Genomic DNA, 26,891 nt, shown 5'->3' with positions numbered 1-26,891 from the left:
GACCATATCATTTGCCTCTGACTCAAACTGGCCAAGCCGAGCCAAGCCCTGCCCTGGCACTGTGGCTTAATGGGCAATATTTTCATGTTGCTCTTATTCTTTTATTATGGTCTTTTAAAATTGCTTATTGTTTTATGATTGACCTTTACATTGGGGTTACATTTCTGTTGCATGTTTCAGTAGATTGTTGTTGTTAGCCAGTTTGGAAGTCTTTCCCCCCCCATACTGACAAGTAGGAAAGAAAGAAATCAAGAGGGATTTATTTTTGGAGGCGTTGCAGCAGCTTCAAGATGGCGGACCAACCCGTTCCAGTAAAAGATATGAGGCTGCTGGATGTAAAAGTGGGGCAGTTGCCAAACTGGTTAGCAACTCGAGATTACACCCCAGCTGGGTTTGTTACGAGTATCCGAGGAGGCTATGACAGATTTGTCAAAAAGTACATTGATGTGAAGAAACCAGGCATTGGTGGCATCACCATGATGCTAACTGCCTATGTGGTTCTCAGCTACATGTGGAGCTTCGACCATATAAAGCATGATCGCAGAAGGAAGTATCACTAAAGCTTGATGGACCAGAAGAATACAAGCTGCCATACTGCGACTCGTAGTGAGTTTGCTTCAACTGAATGCAGATTGTCTCTTACCTTCTAGACTCAACAGTGTATTCTGTGACCAATAATAAAATATTTACTTTCATTGTGGGGAAAAAAAGAGGGATTTATTTTTTTAAGGGACACCCTTTTCAGGATAGATCAACTTCCCTCCATTTCAATAAAGCTTGTGCAAGAGAACTTCTCTGTGCCTTTAACTTCCACCACAGCAAGCCCAAACCATTTAAATCAGCCTTGTACAGTGGTACCTCGGGTTACATACGCTTCAGGTTAAATACGCTTCAGGTTACAGACTCCGCTAACCCAGAAATAGTACCTCAGGTTAAGAACTTTGCTTCAGGATGAGAACAGAAATCATGCTCCGGCGGCACGGTGGCAGCAGGAGGCCCCATTAGCTAAAGTGGTGCTTCAGGTTAAGAACAGTTTCAGGTTAAGAATGGACCTCCAGAACGAATTAAGTACTTAGCCTGAGGTGCCACTGTATTTAACAACTCAGCTAGCATCCATTGGCAGCAAGGAACTCCAATACAGGTGGGTTGGGGAGGGAACAAATATTCTCCCGCCTCCACTAGTCTACTTGGTTTCTGTGATGGCCACGGAGGAAGTCTACCCCTGTTCCACCAATTCTCTGGATAGAAGTAATGTTAAGCTCAAGAGGCTAGCAGCTTGCATTTTCATGCTGGCTGCAGAATCACAGAATCACGGGATGTGGAAGATAATCTGGTGTAAATTCCATGCCCAATGCACAAATTTGTAGCTCCCCTGGCAGATGACCATTTAGCCTATGCTTAAATACTGCCCGTGAAGGAGACATCACTACCTCCAGAGGCTGTCTGTTCCACTGTCTGCAGCTGTTGCTATTAGAAAGTTTTTGCTTATGCAGATATAGAAGGAAGAAATAGCAGGTTAACAGTTTGATTTCCTGCTCCCTCTTCTGGAATGGCTCAGAACAGCAGTGTGTACTGTACTATATTGCCGAGAAAATTAGTAATTTGTTGTTTTGTGGAGCTTGATGCTCGCTGGTGTCAGTTTGTTTAGAAAGTATGGGCAAATCTGCATGGCAGTTTTGATAAGTGCTAATGTACATCTGATGCAGAGAGAGAGAAAGAATACTCAAATCTAAATTATCTCTAGTTCTGTTTTGATTTATACTCACAGCGGACAGATGACTTATGCAAGTTATGCATGCGACTGTAAGGGTGGCCTAACAGTATAACCAAAAATGACGAAGGTTTGCAGAATTCATCTCACCATAGTGGGCAAGACTGATCAGGTGACCTGTGTGCCTGATCAGGTGATTGATCATCTGTGCCCAGATGCTTAGGACAACTTCAAGGTACCTGCTCTGCCTTCTTATGGTTCTTTATCTTTAAAATGGTCTTGAAACAGACTGCCCTTCAACAGAGAGCTGTCTTCTATAAAACTGGGCACATGGTCCCCTGGACAACCATTTCATTCTTTTGCTGAGAGCACCTTTTCTTAGATGAAGGGTGTGTGTGGAAATCCCTCTGTACTTTTAACTACCAGCAGCAAATTTTAAAACCACTCAGCTGGGCCAGTAAAGCACACTATTTGCTAATGAGATGAAATGGCACCATGAAGCAGCCAAGCCAGATGAAAGCGGAAGCTACTTCTCTATACACCTTTGCACCACATGAGCTTTTAAGAAAATGTTGGCGAATCTAATGCGGATGGTGCTTTTGAAGTGGCTTTCCCCACTATTACTAGGTTGCAGAGTTGAACAAATCAAGGTGGAAATATCGTATGCGAGGCCTTCATGTTTTGAATGCAGATGTTTCCTATTTCAAACAGCTTTTGCAAAAGCGCCTTCCACCAGATGTTTAAAAGAGCCAGTTCTCCCTTCCCTCCCACCCATCTACCTTACGTATTATACTAGCCACAGCCCAGAAATAAATTCCTATTGCAATCTCATGGGTAGGGAACAATGGCAGACTTACTGCAAGGGGGAAATCACTGTACTTCCTGTTCACCAATACCCCCCTCTCAAAATGGGGTACATGCGCTCTCCAGCACTGAAGAGGGGGGTGAGGCCAGCCTTCTTGTTCCCTCTGGCACATCTTCTGTACACAGTAGAATGCTCTTATGCCAGACTACAACTTGACAGACATTTGGAGTCTGCATCAGATCCCCCTAGAAAGGGATGGTCCGAGGAGGTGTGGGGCATTGCCATGTCTATGTGTTTAGCCAATCAGAAGAGGTCTTTAAGAGGGGTTACAAAACAAGACCATTTTGATATTGTATGGTCTCCAATTACATGCTTTATAAAGATAGTACATTGCATAGGCCCTATACGGCAAGGCTACTCCATATCAATATGGGACTCTTGCTTCCAAAATGCCCCTTTGCATATTCTACTGTATTACAAAGCCTGCAAAAGTATACTGAACTGTCTGTTCATTCCCCCCCCCCAACTGCAGTAATGTGCTCCACAGAGACCCCCGTTTTCATTTCTTTGTCTTGTCTGCAGGTTTTTGAAAACTTAAACACATCTTTTTTTTAAACAACAACAAAAAGGTGTTTATTACAGCAGTAAACTGAAAGGGTTGGGAAGAATCTTTAGTTGCAATTTGGAATACAGTGGTACCTCGGGTTACATACGCTTCAGGTTACATACGCTTCAGGTTATAGACTCTGCTAACCCAGAAATAGTACCTCAGGTTAGGAACTTTGCTTCAGGATGAGAACAGAAATCGTGCTCCGGCGGCACAGTGGCAGCAGGAGGCCCCATTAGCTAAAGTGGTGCTTCAGGTTAAGAACAGTTTCAGGTTACGAACGGACCTGGGGAACGAATTAAGTACTTAACCCGAGGTACCACTGTATTGTTACCTTACAGCAGCTGAGACTGCTGCTGCTAACAGGGCTGGCCATTGCTGTTGGAGGACAGAGCTGTGCAAAAGCTGCCCCTCTTCATTCCCCAAACCAGCCTGCTGTTCTCAGGTAGAGTGGAGGACGCTGTCCCAACTGCTAGTGTTTAAGTGTCAGCTGTCACTCTGGTCAGGTTTTGAACATAGATGGGGAAGGAGAGGGCCAACTTGCACTTTTATCCCAACTTCCCTCCCTCCTCAGACAGAGGTTTTGAAGAAGTGATTTGGTCTCGTTCATGGCAGTTGTGTTCTCTCTTCCTCCCAGAAGGGAAGGGTGGTGACAGGAGGCTGTATGTTTTTAAAGTGATATTTCCTTAATAAATGGACACACAGCAAACCCTCAGCACTTTAGCATAATACCGATTATACAGAACATTGCATTCGAAGGACCTGATGCATATGTTATGAAGATGGCATGTGCCAGCCAGGAAATCTTGCGGAAAAGGTCCGGATTGCGCAATGATCTTTGGGAAACGATTTCCACACAGCTCGGCACTGCAGCTGTTTCTTTTACAAGAACCAGCCCCATTGAAGGATGCCAATTCTGCTCTGCCCTGCTGGGAGAGCAGGTGACCAACATTCAGTAATAATCAAGCAATAATGGGGTGTGTACAGAATGCAACTCGAGGGGTCCACAAATGGATTTAAAACAGTTTTAATACTTGTAGAAGATGCAAATGCAATGTAAGTCAAGGAGCAAAACATCCACATAGCAGGATGGTACAAAATCCATGTAGAGCAGCTCAAAAAACGCACTTCTACAACAGTGATATGGTCTGTTTTTAATTTTTTTTTAATGCTTTCGGTAACAATTCATTCTTTTAACTCAGCAGACAGGGCAGGTACTAAAAGTTAAAAGGAGAGTTTCTGGGTTACAATTCTCCCAATAATCTCCGATAAACCTCCAATACCATCCAATCTAATTACTGCCTCCGTAGTCAAGACCACTGTGAGCAAGTATTGTGTTCCCATTATTTCCAAGTGTCAGATTTTATTATCATACCAGTAATTCTAAGTTCTGTATCTTATGAGAGAAGAATGGAAGGGTTAGTGTATTGTTACAATACCCTCATTCCCCCACATTAAAATAATCCTGGGACAGTAACTTAAATATACAGTAGTCCAAATGTGCAATATACAAGTTTAGAACATTACATTTTATACTTTATATGCATATAATAATATATAATCTATTTTACAAAAATGTTACAGCATTTTCTCCCCCAAAGTATTGCATTTCACATTCTTAACCAAATCTAGACTGTCAAGTAAGCCTGGCTAGAATCCAGTTTTTTAAACAAATAAATATATACAAACACAAAGCAAACAATTCTTTATATATATAAAAAAACCCCAAAGGCACAATCCCAAGGTCTTAAGAAGCCTTTATTTTATGGATATATAAAAATAATAATTTTGTGTGCAAATAAAAATGAAAGGTTGGTTTTGTCATGATATTTTTTTTAACAATTTGGGTTTTTGTTTTGTTTTTATAGTGATTTAATCTCAAGGAGGACCCTTTGTGTGATAGGTAAATTTAACACTTTGAATGCCAGGGCAAAGAAAACATCCAGCAATATCCCTCCCTTGTGAATTTGGCAACTGTGCTATCAAAGTAGTGAATGTCCCAGAAACTTTAAATGGCAAGCTTGCACCTGGGGTGTGCGCAGGGAGAGAAGCATCCCTATGGCCAACTGTGCATATGCTTAGTTTTTGTTTCCAAATAATAATTAGAAAACACCACGAAAACACAAAATGACAGGTAGATATCCAAGACAGTGGAAACTTCCCATGTGCTAGAAGGGTTCAGCCACTGTAGAATTAGGAGTGAAGTCAGAGGGACCGGCATTTGGTTGGCTGAAGTTGTGCAGGAAGTTTAAGTGGAGCCTAAAAGAAACAGGCAAATAATAATAATAATAATAATAATAATAATAATAATAATAATAATAATAATAAAATTATTTATACCCAGCTCTCCCCGGCCAGAGCCGGGCTCAGGGCTGCTAACACCAGTAAAATTACAATAAAAACATAATGGGGGGGGGGGCAATTTAAAATACGGGTTAAAATACACCGTATTTTTCGCTCTATAAGACGCACCAGACCACAAGACGCACCTAGTTTTTGGAGGAAGAAAACAAGAAAAAAAAAATTCTGAATCTCAGAAACCAGAACAGCAAGAGGGACCGCTGCGCAGTGAAAGCAGCAATCCCTCTTGCTGTTCTGGCATCTGGGATATCTGTGCAGCCTGCATTCGCTCCATAAGACACACACACGTTTCCCCTTAATTTTTAGGAGGAAAAAAGTGAGTCTTATAGAGCAAAAAATACGGTAATTTAAAATGCAGTCTCATTTTAATAGTAGCCCATAGATCAAAACCATAAGGGGAGGGAAACATAAGGGTCAGACTGAGTCCAAACCAAAGACCAGGTGGAACAGCTCTGTCTTGCAGGCCCTGCAGAAAGATGTCAGGTCCTGCAGGGCCCTAGTCTCTTGTGACAGAGTGTTCCACCATGTCGGGGCCAGTACCGAAAAGGCCCTGGCCCTAGTTTAGACCAATCTAACCACCTTGCGACTTGGGACCTCCAAAGTGTTGTCATTTGTGGACCTTAAGGTCCTCCGCGGGGCATACCAAGAGAGGGTCCTAGGCCGCATAGGGCTTTAAAGGTCAAAACTAGCACCTTAAACCTGACCCTGTACTCCACTGGGAGCCAGTGCAGTTGGTAAAGCACTGGATGTATGTGATCCCGTGGCAAGGACCCCGTAAGGAGCCTCGCCGCGGCATTCTGCACCCGCTGGAGTTTCTGGGTCAGCTTCAAGGGCAGCTCTGCATAGAGCGAGTTACAATAATCAAGCCTGGAGGTGACCGTCGCATGGATCACTGTGGCCAAGATCAGGGCGAGAAAGGTAAGGGACCAACTGCTTAATATGGCGGAGATGGAAAAATGTCACCTTTGCTATGGCTGCAACCTGCGTTTCCATGGAAAGGGAGGCATCAGTTGCACCCAAGCTCTGAGAGTTCTGTAAACTAGCGCTGAAATTCATTTTGCTTATAGTCTTAAATAGACTCCACCCTGCCGGCCCCAATCTACCAGTTCATTACCATGTGAGGGCTGTCCCTCAATAGATGGATTCAGGCAACAGCTACCCTTAAACACAACAACAACAACAACAACAACAACAATAATAATAATTTATTATTTGTACCCCGCCCATCTGGCTGGGTTTCCCCAGCCACTCTGGGCGGCTTCCACAGAAACCAAAAAACACTAAAATATCACACATTAAAAGCTTCCCTGAATAGGGCCGCCTTAAGATGTCTTCTGAATGTCAGGTAGTTGTCCATCACCTTGACATCCGATGGGAGGGCATTCCACAGGACGGGCGCCACCACCGAAAAGGCCCTCTGCCTGGTTCCCTGTAGCTTCGCTTCTCGCAATGAGGGAACCGCCAGAAGGCCTTTGGCGCTGGACCTCAGTGTCCGGGCAGAACAATAAGCTGAGCATGAACAGTTGCATCCTTAAACACAATATGCCAAGCATGTAACCACAAGTTGGCATGTGCACAAGGGCAGTCAGCTACTAAAGCACTGTGCCACCCCTCAACACTTGGAAATGGCAACGTAGGACTATTTTAGCTGCCGATCCTGGCTTCAAAAGGCTTGGAAGGACATGCAGGGGAATGAAGGGAAGGAGGAAGGAAAAAGATCTGGGGGTAATTGTAAGCACCCACTCCCCAAATAGCTACTCCCAAAGTTCAGTGCGTACATTGTGCATTTGGGAGAAGATGTTGCTGAACCTTACCTTTGTTAGGAAAATCTAACTGCTTGGACCTTTGAAGACAAATCCGTTCTTTGGGCACTGACCTGGCCGATTCATCTGTGTGTACAGATCCATTCTCTGCTGCATACTATAAAAATTACAATTAATATGTGTTGCAAGGGGAACAGCTGTTAACACAAAGCTTAGCTTGTAACATCATCCCAGGCATAAGGTGTGTCTATTGTCAGCTAGCACTATTACTTGATTCCTAGTGTCTGTTTAACATTTACAGTTAAGTAAAAGTTGGATTCCAGAGAAGGCTTTCAGCAATCACAAAATGGCAATTGCTATCAAATGTTCACAGTTTTACCCCCCTGCATCCGGTGGGCTTGAATAAAGACCCCAAGGTACACATGGATTTCTATTAATCACGATTATTGTAGAGAAGACTGATTAGATAGCAACCTTTTCCAGATGTGTTTGGTTACTCAGGTCAGGCTCTCAGGATATGCACTTGGGGCAAGGAAAGCCAGCGGAGTTTCAGTGAACAGCCTGTACCGAACTTGAACTTAAAAATACAACTCCATCAGGAAGTTCAGGACCTCAGGAGTCACAGCCTAACTGGGTACTGGAATATCCCCCAAAAGACTTCGGGTTTGGTTTGGCTTCTATTTCAATACCTTCTTCTGTCCTCATCCTTGTCTCAGCCAGAACATTTTCCAGGATCACAAACCAGCTCCTTTCCCAGTGCTCAAGAACAGCTCCACCATCATATGAGCCTCCATTCCTCCGATATGCTGAGTTTCTGGACTTCCTTTTCCTTTATGCTGCTCTCTGGGGCTCATCCCCTCCAACCCTGCTAGGCTCCATTAAATTTCCAAGGGGAATGCCTGTGGCACATGCCCACCCCCCGTCACTGCTAGACTAGCTGCCAACGCACAGAGTAAATATTCAGATATTCCCCGCTAGGTGGTTCCAAAAGTCCATTTACTAAATAGTATGGGGGTAGTCCAGTGTTTCCCAATTGTAGTGTTTTGGACTACAATTCCCATCATCCCTGACCAGTGGTCCTTGCTAGCTAGGGATGATGGGAGCTGTAGTCCAAAGCCAGCTGGAGACCCAAGTCTGGGAAACAGTACGGTAGCCAATCCATTGCATCAGCTTACCCAGCATGGTCAGTGGTCGGGGTTGATGGGAGTTACAGAATAGAACATCTGGAGGACCATACTGGCTACCCTTGCTTTAGTGCAATGCACCCTTGTACATAATTTCTGACCAATTACAGGTGCTCTGTACTCTTATTTATGTCTGATTGAGCTATCTGGGACATATGCTCAGGTAAGTGTGCGTGTACAGCAATCTTTCTCCAAACTTGGGTTCCCAGATGTTAAAGGACTACAGCTTCCCTCATCCTCAACCATAGGGCTGTGGCTGGTTGTTATGATGTGGGGTCAACAACATCTGGAGACCCATAGTTTTAGGAAATGCGAGTGCACAAAATTGCAACCTTAGTCTCTCTTAATTTGCAGATCAAGAAGGGAGTTGACAGAAATTGCAGACACACACACACAAACCCTTTCCTTGCACGAACAAGAAAGCCACTTAGGATCCAAGTCAGTGTTATTTTAAGACAGGTCAACATCCTTTCCAACTGGTAAAACATTTCTCACAGGTGACAAGTCCAAACTCACTCTCCCTACCCGTAACACAACAGCAGCAATCCGTAATGCATCCTGATCAGTGATAAGCAACAGCTTGTTTTGCTGCAACATAGCATGTTCATAGCCTGCTATATTCCGCTACAAAAGAAGTCTGCCCCTCACTCTCTCTTTTTTGGCGTTTTGCTTACCTAGGGTAATATGCTGTGTAATTCATAAAGAGCTGAGTGCCAGCTGGATAATATGCTGTAGAAGGCTGAAGTGTCCGTGGGTTGAGGAGCATGGAGGGTTGGTAGAGTGCTGCGTCCGTCGGGATAACTGCCGCAGGAGCAGAGAAGGAGTAGGAAGGAGGAGACATGCCTAAATGACAGAACAAGACAGAGATGAAGAAGGTCAGTGCTTCTGTGCGCAACTTTTTTTAAAAGCACAAAGCATGATTAAGGCCAGGCTACACTCCCGATCCAGGTGGTCATTTCACAGCAGAAAGATGCAATTATACCACAAGCTATATTTTGCCCTCACACTTCGAGGAGGTAAAGGTAAAGGACCCCTAGATGGTTAAGTCCAGTCAAAGGAGACTATGGGGTTGCGGCGCTCATCTCGCTTTGAGGCCGAGGGAGCCGGCGTTTGTCCACAGATAGCTTTCCGGGTCATGTGGCTGGCATGACTGAACCACTTCTGGTGCAACAGGACACCGTGACGGAAACCAGAGTGCACGGAAACACAGTTTACCTTCCCGCTGCAGCGGTACCTATTTATCTACTTGCACTGGCATGCTTTCGAACTGCTAGGTTGGCAGGAGCTGGGACAGAGCAACAGGAGCTCACTCCGTTGTGGGGATTCGAACCGCTGACTTCCTGATCGGCAAGCCCAAGAGGCTCAGTGGTTTAGACCACAGCGCCACCCACAGCACCCCTTCTAGGAAAAGCTACACTAATTGACACATATACAAAAAGGCCATACTTCTTGCTGACCACTGTTCTTAATCTGTTGAGTCATATTGCGGCCTTCATTGGAAAGAAGTATTCAGATCCAAAAATCTAAAAAAACAATTAAACCAATCACACACTCAAAGAGGGTGCAGAGGTGGTAAGAGCTGTGGCCTAGGGAGAATCCTGCCTGATCATTTAGTGTAGGTTTCCTTCCAAATGTTTGGGATTATAAACTCCCATCATCTGACCACTAGTAGTCATGGTGGTTGGGGCTATTTTAGATTAGATTAGTTTAGAATGCCGCTTGAACCCTAAACTGTGACTGAACTTAAAACCATGGTTAGCAAAAACTAGCCAGTTTCACAAACTATGGTTTGGAGATTTAGTTCTACTAACCAGTTAAGTTTAACCAGATGGCAAGGCAGGCTGTGGTTGGTAAAATGGAAGCGAGATCTTCCAGACTCCCCCCTGTGGCTATGCGAGCTGAGGGGAGAGCCCAAGGAGTGGTAGGTTTGTTCTCATAGTGCTGAACCACGTTTAGCATTACAACCAAACTAGCCCCTGTGAACGCCAACTTTATACATAAAGAAAGATTACTCAAAGAGTTCTTCTGTCTGAACACTGGTCTGCTCCAAGATCTTATTGCACATTTAGTTTGGGCTATTCCTAAATCAGACACAAACCTAAGTAGCTGACATGTTGGGAATTTGGGACCAAACACTGACCCAAACTACACCCATTTGAGGTGGATGTTATCTCATGTCAAGCTGCAGGATTAGTAGAAGATACACAATACAGAAAAAGGAGCTCTGTCTACATATTATAGTCCTGTTCTCAACAATGAGGATGAAAAATATGTTCCACCATCCTCTTCCAGACTTAATGCCTTCCTTGTTTTTGAGACTGGCATATACTGAAGTATGGAGTGTTTAACTTCTAAAAGGAATAAGTCAGGATCAAAGCCTTTCTAGAAAGAATGTGTTTTCAAAGGTCTCTGCCCTGATATTAATGTTTACACTCTGCTTTATGGCCCTGGCAGAACCCCCAAGGCAGCTTATAGAAATTAAAATTCCATATATAACATGAAAACCCATAATAATAAAGCCAAACCAATACAACCCAATAAAAATGGAAGTACTGCACAACTCACCAGTATCCAACAAACATAGGAAGCTGCCTTATATTGAGTCAAACCATTAGCTACATCTAGCTGAGTACTGGCTGTCAACACTGACAGCCAGTGACTCTCCAAGGTTTCAGGCAGATGTCTCTCCCAGGCCTACCTGGGATTGAACCTGAGGCCTTCTGCACACCAAGCAGGTGCTCCACCACTGAGCTACAACCTTTCCATGCCAACACAACCAGCTACTCCAATTACTTTATAAAAGAGCCAAGTCTTAACTGACCTGCTGAAAACGAAGAGAGCACAAGCTGATAAGCTTCCCTTGGACAAGAATCCTGAAAAGAGAATGCTGCCCTCGAGATGGCTTTTGAAATGCAAAGTATTTTGTGGAGCTGTAGCTGCGTTAGCTTCTTACAGCAAAAACAAATCAAAGATGCATCTGATGAAGTAGGCTTGAGTCCACAAAAGCTGAGGCCATTGCAGATTTGGCTAGTCTTCCTCCCAGAACTACCAGGTGATCCTAGTCCCCCACTGAAGTCACCTGACAAATCATTTCACAAGCCACACACACTTGACCTGTGTAAGCTTCTTTCCTGCCTTAAAGACATTCTGCATTCTCAGTTCCAGCAGAGAGCCTCCCCCCTCCCCAAGCAGGTGACACTCAACTTCACTCTGGCCAAAGCGGGTGGGGGAGAGAGGGAGGGGAACAAAGAAACAAAGAAAGAAGCTGGACATATTTCACCCTGCAGATGCTATGCTACCTTATTGGCGAGAGTAAGCCTCATTGAGCTCAGTAGGGCTTACATCTGAGCAGGCAGGCATAACAATACAGTCGTACCTTGGTTTTCGAACAGCTTAGCTCCCGAACGTCGCAAACCCGGAAGTGAGTGTTCCGGTTTGTGAACTATTTTTGGAAGCTGAACATCCGACCTGGCTTCTGACTGGCTTCTGCAGCCAATCAGAAGCCACACTTTGGTTTCCGAACATTTTGGAAGTCAAATAGATTTCCAGAATGGATTCCGTTTGACTTGAAGGTACAACTGTATACTGTACAGCAGGGGTAGCAAATATGGTATCCCCTCCAGATGTTGCTGAAATACAACTCCCATCATTCCCTGACCATTGGTCAGATTGCCTGGGGCAATGGGAGTTGTGGTCCATCAACTTCTGGAAGACACCATGTTTGCCATCCCTGCTGTAATTACTAGTTTTAATTCAACTTAACTGGCATTTCCTTGCTAGGTGAGAAAAGAGTTTGCCCTATGCAAATTTCTCCCCCGGCCCAGACCACCCCCCGAATCCCTAGAGGATCTGTGGCATATCTTTCTGGCATCAGTTTTTGTGATGACACCTGTGCCCTCGCTCTCTTGGCAGTTTGCATCCTCAGTGGAGAAGGGGTGGAGGAGACACTGCACAAGGAGGAAGGGACCCTTCCTGCTTCCCAGAGTCCCACTCAGCTTCTTTCTCTCACTACTGATGGTTAGGAGTTAAGGGTACAGAAGGCTTTCAGGTAATAAAATCAAACAGGAAGGAAGAAGCCTGCAGGGGCAACAGATCTACTGAGGGCTGGATCAGACCCAGGGCATTTGGAGTCCATCTCCTCCCCAAGTAACTCCCTAGTGACGATCACGAGCTGGTCAAATGGGACTTAAGCAAAACAAGCAAATAGACCCAGTATTGCTGGATTTAGCCAGGTTCCAAATCTGGATTTCTTATGACACAGCTTTTTCGCTTTATGTTTTACTTTGCAGAGCAAACAGAAGCTAGTCCAAGATCAGCCGATCAATACACCTGGGAGACATTTACCAGGCGCAACTACTCTGTGAATGTGAACAGAGGGAGAAATATTGGACTAAACTCAACTTGGAAGCTTCTCACTGGCCATTGATAGTGGAATAACCAGGCTTTGTTCACTCATTTCTGAATGGGGCATCTAATCGACATAGTGATTAGAACAGGGGTCAGCAAACTTTTCAGCAGGGGGCTGGTCCACTGTCCCTCAGACCTTGTTGGGGGCCTGACTATATTTTGAAAAAACAACAACAAAGGAATTCCTATGCCCCACAAATAACCCAGAGATGCACTTTAAATAAAAGGACACATTCTACTCATGTAAAAACACGCTGATTCCCAGACCATCCGTGGGCCGGATTTAGAAGGCGATTGGGCCGGATCCGGAGCGCAGAGAGAAGGGAGGATTTCTCTCTCCCCACCCCCTGTACTCAATGGTCCTAATGAAAGTCACCACACCTGAAAGTCATTTGGGACTGAGGAACAGCCCACTTGGGTACCATTTGGATTCTGGAAGCTAAGATGCTATTCCACTTTCAGCCTGATGTAGAACACTTATGATCAGATGTGACTACCGGCAAATCTCCCATGTCACAAGGAAGACTCCTGGACTCCATGTTAAATTAACCACCTCTCTCACCCAGGCTGTGACTATTGAAAATAGTCTCCTATACCTTCTGAGGTTCTTAAGTGTAAATATACTGAAATATACATACTTGTAGTAATTTACTATATCAGCCAGAATACATAGGTCTCATTCATCTGAGCAAAAAGCTCTTTGTTCCCTAACAACCCATCATTTTGGCTAACTTTGGTGTAACAAAATGCCCTGTACATGCTCCTCTGCATTTCCAGGCACCCATATTTGATATTGGCTTCTGCTGCCAGTCAGTTTAAAACAGGGGTCGGCAAGGCTTACCAGGCATGCGCCAGATCCTCCCACAGAGATCCTCTGTGGGCCTGACCAGAGCAGCATGACGCTGGAAATCGCGCCTGCGCAGAAACGATTTTTGTGCATCTGGGCATGTGCAGAAGTGATTTCCAGTGCCACAGACATGCGCAGACGTGATTTCCGGAACCGCGGAAGAGAGTCCCCGCACCGCACTTCACCGATTTAGCACAGCACATGGGGACTCGCCGAGTGGGCGGCTCATTTCGGGGGCGGCTCGTGGGCCACTTCCGGCCCACGAGCCGCTGGTTGGGGACCCCTGGTTTAAAACATGATCCTGCAATTCTGAGCTGAAGTTGCTCCAAATCAACACTTGCCCAGTGCAAATTACACTCCAGAAGGTGTGGGGGTAGGAAGGTGTGGGTCAGCAGAAAAGCAAGAGTAAAAAAGCCAATTACTATCCAAATCACAGTAGTCCACAGCCAAAAGGGAGAACAAAAATCAAAGGCTGATACCGATTTCAGATGGGAAAAGCTTTGCATTCCAGACCCCACAGACACGCTGATCCCTTCCAAGAGAGGAACACAAAAACAGAATGGGTGAAAGAAGCTCCAACACCTACCAGCGTACAGCAGAAAGTAGCGCCAAGACCCAAGCTAAACTTACATGGTAACTTACATGGTGGTGGGGATAAGCCATTTCGATTTAAAGTGCCCCCCATTAACACAAAGTTCATCTCCTCTGCAGAACACTGAAAGACTTCGACATATCTGTCCTTCATGGTTTTCTTATGGCACTTCTGAGCAGCCATAAATGCTCGGTCTGAAGATTTCATCTGGATAAAAGCGTCTCCGGAGGGACGACCCTAAGAGGGGAAAAGGAGAAAGGTGAGAGGCTGCAGCATCAAGACAAAAGGATTTACTCAATTTTTTAAAGAAAAAAACATCCGTGATGATGGCTCTTCTAAGTTTCACCTAGCAGCCGTTATGGTGGAAGAAAGGTATAACTTTTATTCCTTGCTGTAAAGCAGCAATATGCCTGCTGGGCAACAGTCCGACAGAGTTCCTATGTACCAGGAAGTTATTGTGAAGAGCACAGATTAAAACAGTTCATGTTACATCCTAGGATAAATAATTGCAGGACATCTTTCCGAGCCAGGCTTGTAGTCAATGTGACACCCAAACCCATTTCTACATTGACAAGCAGTAGCCAGGAAACATCACTGGCCGTTGCTAGGCACCCGAGAAAGCAAGTCAGCTGTAAAACTCCATCCCATAATCATGCGACCAGTGAAGAGCAGCTGTGGCACAACCAGGGGCTGCAGGAGTAGTGCCCAGTTAGCACCATAACAAGGTGGGAGGTGCAAATTTTGACGTGCTGTGAATCCTGCCTCAAGGACTGCCTCTTTCATGTGAACCTACCAGGACCCTGAGATCATCTTCTGAGACCCTCCTTCGTGTGCCCCCTCCTCGAGAGGTTCAGAGGGTGGCAACATGACAAAGGGCCTTCTCACAGTGGCAAGACTGCTAAAAATTGGAAATCTCAAGAAATGCCAATGGTAGAAGAATGGCAGATGAAGATGCTGGAGTTTTTGGAGCTGGTAGACCTGACTGGAAGAATCCATGATCAGAAAGAAGAGGAATACCAAGCAGACTGGAAGAAATTTAAAGACTATTTAGTTAAATATTGTAATATAAGGTAAGTAGAAAATACTTGAAAGTACCAAACAGGCCGAGGATTAGAATAAGAATGTTGTACAGTGGTACCCCGCAAGACGAATGCCTCGCAAGACGGAAAACCCGCAAGACGAAAGGGTTTTCTGTTTTGGAGGCGCTTCGCAAGACGAATTTCCCTATGGGCTTGCATCGCAAGACGAAAGCCCATAGGGAAATGCTGGCGGTCGGGAGCAAAGACTTTCGCCCACAGCCGGCCTTCAGAAGAGGACCTCTTCTGAAGGCCGGCGGGGGGCAAAAGTCTTTGCTCCCCCCCGCCTGCCTTCCCCCCCGCCTGCCCCGGGCGATCTTAAAATGCTGGCGGGCGGGAGCGAAGCGTTCGCTGCCGACCCCCAGCATTTTAAAATCTCCCCGGGACAGCAGAGAAGTCGGGAGCATTTTAAAATCTCCCCGTGTCCCGGGGAGATTTTAAAATGCTGGGGGGCTGCCGACCCCCAGCATTTTAAAATCTCCCCGGGACAGCAGAGACTTCTCTGTCCCGGGGAGATTTTAAAATGCTGGGGGTTGGGAGCGAAGCGTTCGCTGCCAACCCCCAGCATTTTAAATTCTCCCCCTGTCCCGGGGAGATTTTAAAATGCTGGGGGTCGGGAGCGAAGCGTTCGCTGCCGACCCCCAGCATTTTAAAACGCTGTTCCGAAGCGGGGGGCGGGAACAGCTGCCCCAGCCGCCCCGCTTCGGAACGCTGTTCCGAAGCGGGGAGGGGGGGCGGGAACAGCTGCCCCAGCCGCCCCACTTCGGAACGCTGTTCCGAAGCGGGGAGGGGGGGCGGGAACAGCTGCCCCAGCCGCCCCACTTCGGAACGCTGTTCCGAAGCGGGGAGGGGGGGCGGGAACATCTGCCCCAGCCGCCCCACTTCGGAACGCTGTTCCGAAGCGGGGAGGGGGGGCGGGAACAGCTGCCCCAGCCGCCCCACTTCGGAACGCTGTTCCGAAGCGGGGAGGGGGGGCGGGAACACCTGCCCCAGCCGCCCCACTTCGGAACGCTGTTCCGAAGCGGGGAGGGGGGGCGGGAACACCTGCCCCAGCCGCCCCACTTCGGAACGCTGTTCCGAAGCGGGGAGGGAGGGCGGGAACACCTGCCCCAGCCGCCCCACTTCGGAACGCTGTTCCGAAGCGGGGAGGGGGGCGGGAACACCTGCCCCAGCCGCCCCACTTCAGAACGCTGTTCCGAAGCGGGGCTGGGGGCGGGAACACCTTCTGAAGGCGGGCAGGGGGCGAAAGTCTTTGTTCCCCCCTGCCTGCCTTCCCAGGGGCTTTTAAATCGCCCCGGACAGCGGAGAAGTCCTCCGCTGTCCCGGGGTTTTTTAAAATGCTGGGGGTGGGAAGAAAAGCCCTTGTCCCCCCCCCCCAGCCTTCAGAAGAGGTCCGGGGACAGACTGTCCCCGGACCTGGTCTGAAGGCGGTTTCCCTAGGAACGCATTAATTGATTTTCAATGCATTCCTATGGGAAACCGTGCATCGCAAGACGAAAAACTCGCAAGACGAAGAGACTTGCGGAACGAATTAATTTCGTCTTGCGAGGCACCACTGTATATTAATATGGAGCTAAGTCAATAAGAAAAGAGATGAAGATAGTGAATCGAAGGAGTTAATTGCAGTAGTAAGGTGATTTTGGAGAACTGTTACAAGGTGATACAATGAAATTCAGTTAGAGGGAATTTGAGGAAGTCGGTTAACAATGAAATTTAAAATAAACTTTTGAAAGACTATGTGTTTCTATTTTTGTTTTTTTCTTTCTTTCTTGTAGTATTGTAGTGTGTTTTCTTTTGTATGTTTTATATCTTTTATCTGTTAAAATCAACAAAAAAAATTGGGGGGGGGGGGAAGAACGGGCCTTCTCTGCAGTGGCTCCCCGTCTGTGGAATGCTCTCCCCAGGGAAGTTCACCTGGTGCCTTCATTATACACCTTTAAGCGCCAGGCAAAAACGTTCCTTTTTAGTTCAATAAATAAATGAATAATAATAATACATAGGAGCCGCTAGCCATGGCAGAGTTCACCACTATTTAGTTCTCTGAGGACAGCCCTTTATAAAAGCCAAGAACACACAGGAAGGGGGGTTCTATACAGCAGCAGTGGGGAACTGGAAGCCTCAGTGGCCAGTGCTTTGCAAGCCGCCGCTCCCCTGCATCAGCTGATCATCAGCATCTGCAAACCCCCTATTTGGCTCGGTCACACATCTTCCAAACTTATAGGCATAGGGAGGTGAGAGTGGCTTGGCTGAAATGGCCTCAAAGAGCACCAAGTGGAGAGGCCTGGCGGGCCTGATTAGGCTAGAGGCTCCGCACTGCTACTGCGCCCTTGGGAGAAAATTGGGATTGTCCTCTCCACTTACCTGGTGGTTTAATACCATGTGAACCCCATGAGTCCTGATATCTCCAGAGAACTCCCCTAAGAATCCCAGAATGTCTTCTATAGTGGCGGCATACGGAAGCCCCCGCAGCCGTATGCAGTCTCTGACGTTGGTGGGAGGTACAAATTGCTGAGGTAGTACGGGAAGGATGGGCGGAGCAGGGAGAGGAATGAGAGGCACAGATGAGTATCTGTTCAGTACCTGCAATAAAATAAAATAAAATAAAATAAAATAAAATAAAATAAAATAAAAATACGTTAACAGACAAGTGGCTTCCCTGTATTTCGGATTATAGCCTGCACTGTCACATCGTATTTTGTTAGCATTGTTAAGTTCCCATTTAACTAAAAGCAAAGTAAGACAGCTCATGCCTGATCATTCCTCTAATTAGGCAGCTGGTGTATGTGGTACAAAGAGGCCAAGAGAAAAAAGAAGAGGTGGCTTCTTACTGGCAGGAGGAATCCCAAGGCACACCAGAAGATCCTGTACTCTTGAATGCAGCAGCTAGACTGGTGACTGGGAATGGCCACCGAGATCATATAACACCAGTCCTGAAAGACCTACATTGGGCTCCCAGTACGTTTCCAAGCACAACTCAAAGTGTTGGTGCTGACCTTGAAAGCCCTAAATGGCCTTGGCCCAGTATACCTGAAGGAGCGTCTCCACCCCCATCGTTCAGCCCGGACACTGAGGTCCAGCGCCAAGGGCCTTCTGGAGGTTTCCTCGCTGCGAGAAGTGAGCTTACAGGGAACCAGGCAGAGGGCCTTCTTGGTAGTGGCGCCCGCCCTGTGGAACACCCTCCCATCAGATGTCAAGGAAATCAACAACTATCTGACTTTTAGCGGACATCTGAAGGCAGCCCTGTTTAGGGAATTCTTAAATGTTTGGTGTTTTATCGTGTTTTTAATATTCTGTTGAGAGCCGCCCAGAGTGGCTGGGGAAACCCAGCCAGATGGGCGGGGTGTAAATAATAAATTATGATTATGAAAGGACTCTTCCATTTGTGAATTGGCAGGAGGTAAAGGCTGCCTATTGCACGTCTCATGCTGCATCCCCAAATGCTGACAGCAGAGAGCAGCGCAGAGGCATCAAACTCTCAGCCCAACCGAGTTAGGCCTGCCATTTGAGACAGTAGCCTGGCGAAGGTTTTATACTGCTGCTTTTTAACTGCCGACTGCAGTACTAGTAGATGAGCGTTTTAATTTGTGTTCATGTGATTTTAATGGTGTGAACCGCCCTGGGCTCCCTTTAGGGCGGAAGGGCAAACTATACATTTGCACGCAATAATGATCTGCCTCATCCTTCCAGCATGAGGCCATATAAGAATAATAACAACCATTTTATTATTTATAAATAATATGGCTGTGTGTGTGTGTGTGTGTGTGTGTGTTTGTACCCTGACTTTTCCCACTGACAGCAACTCAAGGTGGCTTACAGATAAAATTAGAAGAGCTAAAAACATTAGGGAGGAGGGAATAAATAAAAACCAGTTAAACATTAATATAAATAAAAACCAGTAAAACATTAATATTAAGATAATAACAATAGAAGCTGCACAGCACCAGCCCTTTCATTAAGCCCGGCCTTGGCTGGGGAGGGCGGGGTATAAATAAAAATTATTATTATTATTATTATTATTAAAAGCAGTCTGCTCCCAAAAGCCTTAGGAATAAGACGGTCCTCACCTGCTGGCTGAAGGGCAACAAGGAAGGAGCCAGCCTAACTTCTCTAGGGAGGGAGTTCCAAAGTCGAGGAGCAGCCACCAAGAAGGCCCTCCCCTGCGTCCCTAACCAAGGGTGCTTGTGAGGGTGGTGGGTCCCAAAGGGGACGAAGGAAGGGTGGCAAGGAGGGACTGGGCTTGGTGAACCATCAGGCAAGCATTCTACAGGCTCACCAACACCACCAGACCTTTTAAACTGTAAAAGAGGAATGGCTCCCTGGCAATTTTAAAAGTTTGCAAGGATGGTAGTGGAATTGGCCTCTGAAAAATGCTCTGCCGTGATCCACTGCACTCCAACCGTAACATTCCCGCTCCCATTTGTTAGAATGAAAACAGAAAGGGACTACTGAATGAGTTACTGGTACACTACAAACACACTTTCCAGTCATCACTTTTGTAATTCTACATTCTTGGATCATGCGTCTTCTCTCAAGCTCCAGCCCATTGGCTCAGAGATGTTGCAGCCGGGATCTGAATGCGCAATTCTGAGCAAGACTTAAAAGCTGACATCGTCATTTATTATTTGTACCCTGTCCATCTAACTGGGTTGCCCCAGCCACCCTGGGCAGCTTCCAACATATTATATATAAATAAAACATTAAACATTAAAAAGCTTCCCTGCCTTCAGATGTCTTCTGCAGGCTATATAGTTACTCATCTCCTGAATACCTCTTGACAGTTGAAGCTCAGAAATACCCAATCAAACAATGTAGAAATTTTATGAAATAAAACAGTATATAATCTTGTATTGGCCCTGGACCCAACACTGAATGGACTCCTGCTATAACTTCCTCTGTCCCACAAAACTTCCGTTTCCCAACAGATTCCTTTTATGACATTAAATCAAGTCCTTAACTCACCTGCTGGACCTCAGCAGCTGTACTCCTGAAGAGCTCTATGTACCTTTTGCCCAACAAGTCCTTGTGTTTCTTTAGCGCATTCTGTGCATACTCCTCACAGGCAAACAACACAAACGCATCCCCTGTCGGCCTACTGTCAGGATACGTCACGAAAAGGATCCCTTCTTTTCCACCCGTCACGGGACAGTGCTGACCAAAGAATGCCAACACTTCATCGGTGGTGACGTTGAACGGGAGGCCGCGCATACGAAGGATCACTTGGTTCTCTTTCGAAAGGAACTGAGCCACTTCATTGGACGTGCCTGGAAGAACCAAGGAAGTTGGAAGTTGAGATAGTTGTTCGTTTCCCACAGTTATGACAGAGTAAAATGGATCAGGATCGCAATACCTCAAGGACCGCCTACTTCCATATGAACCTACCCGGACCCTGAGATCATCTTCTGAGGCCCTCCCTCATGTGCCTTCTCCTCGAGAGGTCTGGAGGGTGGCAACACGAGAACGGGCCTTCTCTGCAGTGGCTCCTCATCAGTGGAATGCTCTCCCCAGGGAGGTTCGCCTGGCGCCTTCATTATACACCTTTAGGCGCCAGGCAAAAACACTGCTTTTTAACCAGGCCTTTTGTTGACCTGATGGACATCCTATACCCTTTTAAAATGTGGCTCTTTGCGGGGGGTGTTATTTGGGTTATTGTTTTTATTTTGATTTTATATATCGTGATCTTTTCTGTGAACTGCCCTTAAACTTCTGGGTATAGGGCGGTATATAAATTAAATCAATCAATAATGTAATGTAATGTAGCAACTCCTCTCCCTGTGTGGCCTGTGCTCATTTCAAGAAGACTCACATCTACAACGTACATTTAAAGCACTCCAGTGCCACTCTACCTGTCAGGAAGAATCATGGGAACTGTAGGTTGTAAAGGTGCTGGGAACTGTAGCTCTGTGAGGGAACAGTTCCCAGCATTCTTTAAGACTGGGAGAAGAGCACCCTTCAATGTATACAGTGGATGGAAGTTTCTTTACTTCTATACAAGAGCCAGAAATACCACCACAAGGGACACACCCCAACAAGTCTGGCAATGAAATTCCTTTAGCTGTTTGCGAGGTCCACCCTTACCTGAGGCAACGTGTGGGATTTGTTTAGTTTTTCGGAGCCTGCACGCAACTAGTGCTTTTGAAATGCTAAGCTTCCAAATCTAGAAGCTATTTTTATGGCCCTATCAGTGTATGGAGTGCCTTATAAATGCAAGGGGACTGGCCTTTGCCCCAAAGAGTCTACAATCACTTTGGTGGTTTTTTTGGTTTTTTGCCTATTAGCAATGCCAGGTACAAGGCTGCTTGGGAATTCGAAGAAGAAGAAACCCCGTGCCATTTTGAAATCAGGTGGCTAGAATCAGTGCTGTTTTGAAAGGTTCGTTCAGCCACTGCAACGTGAAACGGTGTCCAGTTGCATCCAAGTGTGGATGAAAACCTGCTCCTTGATCTCAGGAACCACCTCACAAAATTTGGTTGTGATATCTTCAAAGGTTTCCAAATTCAAACAAGCAACTTTTTGAAATATGCAGCAGATCAGCAGGTGGGGAGTTTCCCATAAAGATTGTTGCAGTTATGGTATTTTTTCTATAATTAGTCAGCATTCTGAATGGCAGCTAGTCCCTCCTGCCTCCCCCAATTGTGGGTGTGTGGAAATCTTATTACTTTTAAGAATGCTAACTATTCCTGCCAAGGCGCTTTGAGAATGCACCATAGATCAGGGGCAGAGCACGCAATCTGCAGACAGAAGGTCCTCAGTCAAGTCTCTAGGTACAACGCAACCCCCAGGATGGCCAAAGGTCAAAGATGAGGGGAGCTGTACTCCAGCAACATCTGCAGGGCCACAGGCTCCACATCCCCGCTCTACACAACAGATGAGCCAACAGCCTGTCTTGGCACAGCCCTTCATCTACAAAGACATAAGGCTATAGTGACATGATCAAAGGCTATAATAGCATGATCACACCCAGATAAAATCTTGCAAAACTGGGCCTGCACCAGAACTTTCTCTCAACAGCAGGAAGCAGACCTCTTTCTCATAAATCACGCTACTGCACAAGCCATATCCAAGTAGCATTCAGCGGCACCTAAAAGCTTATTGCACCTAACTCCATAGTGAAGCAATTTCTGTAACCTCTGATGATGTGGGAAGCTCCATATTATCAGATCCTTCACTTTGCCTCCCCCCAGTATCCAAACAGCTGCAAGGTCATGGCAAATACAGGCCTGCCACGTGAGGGTCTGCAGGGCCACACTTTTAACTGTCTCCCTATTCTATCGTGGCTCCTTCTGGCTTCAACATTCATAAAAAGCATCTGCAATGGGGAACCTGCTGCACCCATGTTCGCTCCCTGGGTGATTGGGGTTCCAAATTATGCAGGGAGCTTAGAAAAAGTATAGTCAGAGTTGCATGACAGTGGCAGGGCAAGGAAAGCTTGCGGCACAGCCGCTTCATACTTTCAACTGAATAGTTCTGCATTAAGGCCCAGTTCATACATTAATGTTGTACAATGCAAGTCCCATCTACACTGCATTGGTAGCGTCTGAATAGCTGAGACCTTCGTGGCTGCTCTCTCCACACCCAATTTTATTCCAGTCTATTATTATTTTTGATAAATAATAATAATATACCACCCTTCATCTGAAGGTCGAAGAGCGGTTTACAGCATGTAAACAGAAAATACTTAACAAAACAACAAGCAAGCAATAATTCCCCACAACAACCCCCCCTCAATAAACCGACACAGAAACAGTGGTACCTCGGGTTACGAACTTAATTCATTCTGGAGGTCCGTTCTTAACCTACAGCCATTCTTAACCTGAGGGACGCTTTTGCTAATGGGGCCTCCCACTGTCGCCGGAGCGCGATTTGCATTCTCATCCTGTGGCAAAGTTCTCAACCCGAGGTACTACTTAGCGGAGTTTGTAACCCAAAGTGTTTGTAACCCAAAGTGTTTGTAACCCGAAGTACCACTGTATTATGTTGGCCAGTGTGCCAAAAGTGCCCCATTCTTTTTGAAGCCACATTACTATAGGTAAAATGGTAAAGGACCCCTGGATGGTTAAGTCCAGTCAAAAGCGACTATGGGGTTGCAGTGCTCATCTTGCTTTCAGGCCGAGGGAGCCGGTGTTTGTCCACAGACAGCTTTCCAGGTGATGTGGCCAGCATGACTAAACCGCTTCTGGCGCAACGGAACACCTTGATGGATACCAGAGCACATGGAAACGCCGTTTACCTTCCTGCCGCAGTGGTACCTATTTATCTACTCATGCTGGTATGCTTTTGAATTGCTAGATTGGCAGGAACTGTGACAGAGGAACGGGAGCTCACCTCGTCATGCGGATTCGAACCACTGACCTTACAATCGGCAAGCCCAAGAGGCTTGGTGGTTTAGACCACAGCGCCACCGCGGCCCTGGAACATTACCTTACTGGATATTCTCAAAATATGACTGGTGCCCTCTGGATCAGTGCCAAGTTATATAAAATGCACCTCCTTGCACCTCCAAAGAGAGAATACCTGATCTGAGGGGGCAGGGAGGCTGTCCCTCAGACCACTCTGGAAGCTTAATGGCAGAGAGAGATCTGGCCCAGGGATTTGGCTGGATAGACAAAACGTTCAGCTCCATAGTACAGTTTCATTTGACCATGTAATAACATGCTAGGTAGCCCATGTGACATAGCAGTTGGGAGTGTAAGACAAGGGTGACCAGGGTTCAAATTCCTACTCAGCCATGCAACTCACACCTTGAGCCAGTCACAGCCTCTCAGCCTAACAGACCTCACAGGGTCGATGAGAGGATGACAACAAGGAGGGGGACAACCATATATGCCACGTGGAGCTCCTTGGAGAAAAGGTGGGATATAAATGCAATAAATAAGCAAAGCAAAAAACATTTATATACTGCTTCATATCACAAAGTGTCAAAGTAGTGTACAGAATAGTAAATTCATACTTTAAAACCCTACCATAAAAAAACACCCATCACTAGATTAAAGAACAATTACCTCCAGCAATTTTCAAGAAGTCCTCCCCAGTCGCTTTGTACACCTGAGAAATGGAAAGGGAAATGATTATGCTGGGAGAAGCCCTCCGTACCATTTAATCCAAACACCGATTTTGGAGCCTGAGCAACATACCTCAATGTACCGGTTCCCCATGTGATGCTTGTGTCTTTGCAACGCCAGATCTCGGTGCTCCTCACTGACAAACCTGACAAGAGCTTCTCCGTTCCTCCTGCCTTGGGCGTTGAGGCAAAGTGCGGCCCCTCCTCTAAAGAGTTAAGGCAGCAAACAGAGGCAGCCGTAAGCATTATGTCTCACCTTGCAAAACCAGCACTTACATAAATCAAAGGCAAGCCGCACTGGGTGTTCTTAGGTGCATTCACACCTCCCTTTTGAAAGCAGGAGTAGCTACTTGCATGTGAACCTCAGCAGTAAAGTCCTTCACTTCTGAAATGTTCCCACTACTGGCATTTTAAAAATACTCAGTATTTATTTATTTATTAAGCACCTTTTTAATCAATAGTGTGCACTTTTAAAAAAACCCTACCCTAAAAAGCAAGAAGATTACATAATTGTATACAGACTGAGAATTCAGCTACTCACGCCTGCTATAGAATAGGGGTTCTCTTACTGCAAAGTTTTTAAAAAATAATTAATTCAAGGAAGTACAGACAAGGATATTTTTTATTCATGCATATGAATCATGGGAATATGAAAAGAGGATGTCTGAGAAGGGTCCGCCAAAAATTCCTGCCAGCCCCACACCAGATGTCAGGTAAAGAGGTCTTTGCAAAGGAACAAACAGGAGGCTAAAGTGCTGTTCATTCAAATTTGCAACAGACATTTTCCCTCTCTGCACATAACTTTGCTCACAGCTGTGGTCTGAATGCAAACCACACTTGCAAAAAGGCAAAGCAGGGCTTGCTGTCCCTGCCAATCAGATGACAGCAAGCCCATCTGAAGTTTTCATCTGTTGTTATGACAGAATCAAGTGACTGGCAACAGTTGGGCCACAGGTTCAGTGGGAGTAACAGTCCGCCAACATCTGGAGGGCCATAAGTTGACCACCTTTGCATCCACGCCAATTTCAGAAAGTCCAGAAAAAGACATTAAAGTCCATTTTTTCAAACAGAAAGCAAACTATTTTAGCTGTGGTTTTGCTGCACTGTGATTGTATTTTACCTGGTTTTTAACTCAGCTGCTAGGCAACTCAGGAAATGAAAAAAGTAAGGTAAAGGATCCACAAACGCACTCACTAGCTTGCCACTGGCAAGGGCATCTTTTCTTCTGGCAAGAACACGGGATGAAGGAGAGCCCCTGCCTTTCACCTAGGCCCAGGGAGGCTCTGTTCCTTCACTGAGCCTTGGAGACATTTCAAAAGCCATGAGTTTTCCCACTGCTTCCTGAGTGCCAAAGGCAGGTGTGCAGAAGCTTTTGCCTGCCAGATGTTGCTGAACTACAACTCCCATTAACCTCAGCAAGCATGTCCAGTCCCCACACTTGGTCTAAGGCTTAGGGCAAGGGAGGTAAATTTCCAGGTCACTTTCTTAGCCATGAGCCGGGGAGCAGGGTCTCACCCCTACAATAGTTGCATTTCGCCTTCATTGTATTTAGCAGGGTCATGCCAAATACAAATTTCAGTTGGTCGCCAAGGGCAGCCAATACTTCAACTCCAGAAAACAGTTTGAGAACATGGCTGAAAATAACAAACGTTACTAAATGAGAGAACTAACTTGGCAATATTAAGGCCTTTGAAGAACCTAGCAATGTCCTGGTCCGATGACTGCCATGGTAAGCCTCTTGCTCGGATTATGGTGTTATCATCTACAAGTTCCATCTTGCTGCTGCAGATCAAGCAAAAGGATATATATTTAAAACTTGCCTATCATCATGAACCATGGCTAGAGCCAGGGATATCTTCTATAGGCTCACATTCCACATTTTTCAAAACGCTTTCGCAACAAGTCAGGGAGAGACTTATCCCCACCCCTACCCCCCAAAAAGAGAATCTCAGCCAGTTTTGAAATTATGGGCCTGTCCTCCAATATGCTGTAATCTTCAAAAATGGAAAAAATAAGTTAGTTCTTGGTATGAGCTTTCGTGTGCATGCACACTTCTTCAGATACTGGAAGGAATTTTTTTATTTCAAAAATGGAAGTAGAGGAAAAAAACAACCAAGAGGCAATGTTGTCATCACTAGGCTGCAGATGTTTTGAATAGACTATCTGTGGCATTCTTGCTGCTTTGTCTCTTCCCCAGCTTATCATTTTTATATTGTAAGCTCCTTGCAGGTAGTGAAATGTATTTAAGGCTATGGGTTGTAGTAAAATAACATTTACTCAGAGTAGACCCACTAAAGTTAGCGACCATGCCTCATTTATGTCACTTAATTTCAACTGACCTGCTTAGCTAGTCACTAGCGCTTAAGTCTTAATCTACCTCACAGGGTGGTTGCAAGGATAATACAGGAATAGAACAAAGTATGCTATCCTTTGCTCCTGGGAAGGAGGGTTGAGTTTAATTGTAATGATAATTTTTTTAA

General features: G+C 45.9%; 2 protein-coding genes across 3 annotated transcripts in view; one reads left to right on the top strand and one right to left on the bottom strand.

Moving 5' to 3' along the window:
• The first annotated feature begins 272 nt into the window (after positions 1-272).
• LOC308592670 (ATP synthase subunit f, mitochondrial-like) lies at positions 273-695 on the top strand. Its single transcript, XM_081204221.1, has one exon. It carries the CDS (start codon positions 291-293, stop codon positions 558-560), a length of 270 nt encoding a protein of 89 aa, XP_081060347.1. The 5' UTR covers positions 273-290; the 3' UTR covers positions 561-695.
• A 3,439-nt stretch (positions 696-4,134) lies between these two features.
• ESRP1 (epithelial splicing regulatory protein 1) overlaps positions 4,135-26,891 on the bottom strand; it is a 38,066-nt gene continuing 15,309 nt past the window's right edge. The window contains exons 7-15 of one of the 2 annotated variants that reach the window (XM_081205698.1): positions 26,083-26,193; positions 24,485-24,617; positions 24,353-24,395; positions 20,313-20,614; positions 17,715-17,933; positions 14,316-14,514; positions 9,106-9,274; positions 7,299-7,404; positions 4,135-5,382 (exon numbers count right to left, since the gene is read on the bottom strand). In XM_081205698.1, the coding sequence (XP_081061824.1) occupies positions 7,314-7,404; positions 9,106-9,274; positions 14,316-14,514; positions 17,715-17,933; positions 20,313-20,614; positions 24,353-24,395; positions 24,485-24,617; positions 26,083-26,193 (1,267 nt within the window). In that variant the 3' untranslated portion in view covers positions 4,135-5,382; positions 7,299-7,313. The remainder of the gene's footprint in view (positions 5,383-7,298; positions 7,405-9,105; positions 9,275-14,315; positions 14,515-17,714; positions 17,934-20,312; positions 20,615-24,352; positions 24,396-24,484; positions 24,618-26,082; positions 26,194-26,891) is intronic. The other variant, XM_081205699.1, reaches the window with a different exon arrangement.

The sequence above is a fragment of the Podarcis bocagei genome (assembly GCF_964188305.1).
Source record: "Podarcis bocagei genome assembly, chromosome: 8".
NCBI lineage: Eukaryota > Metazoa > Chordata > Lepidosauria > Squamata > Lacertidae > Podarcis > Podarcis bocagei.
This window is presented reverse-complemented; position numbering and strand designations above follow the sequence as displayed.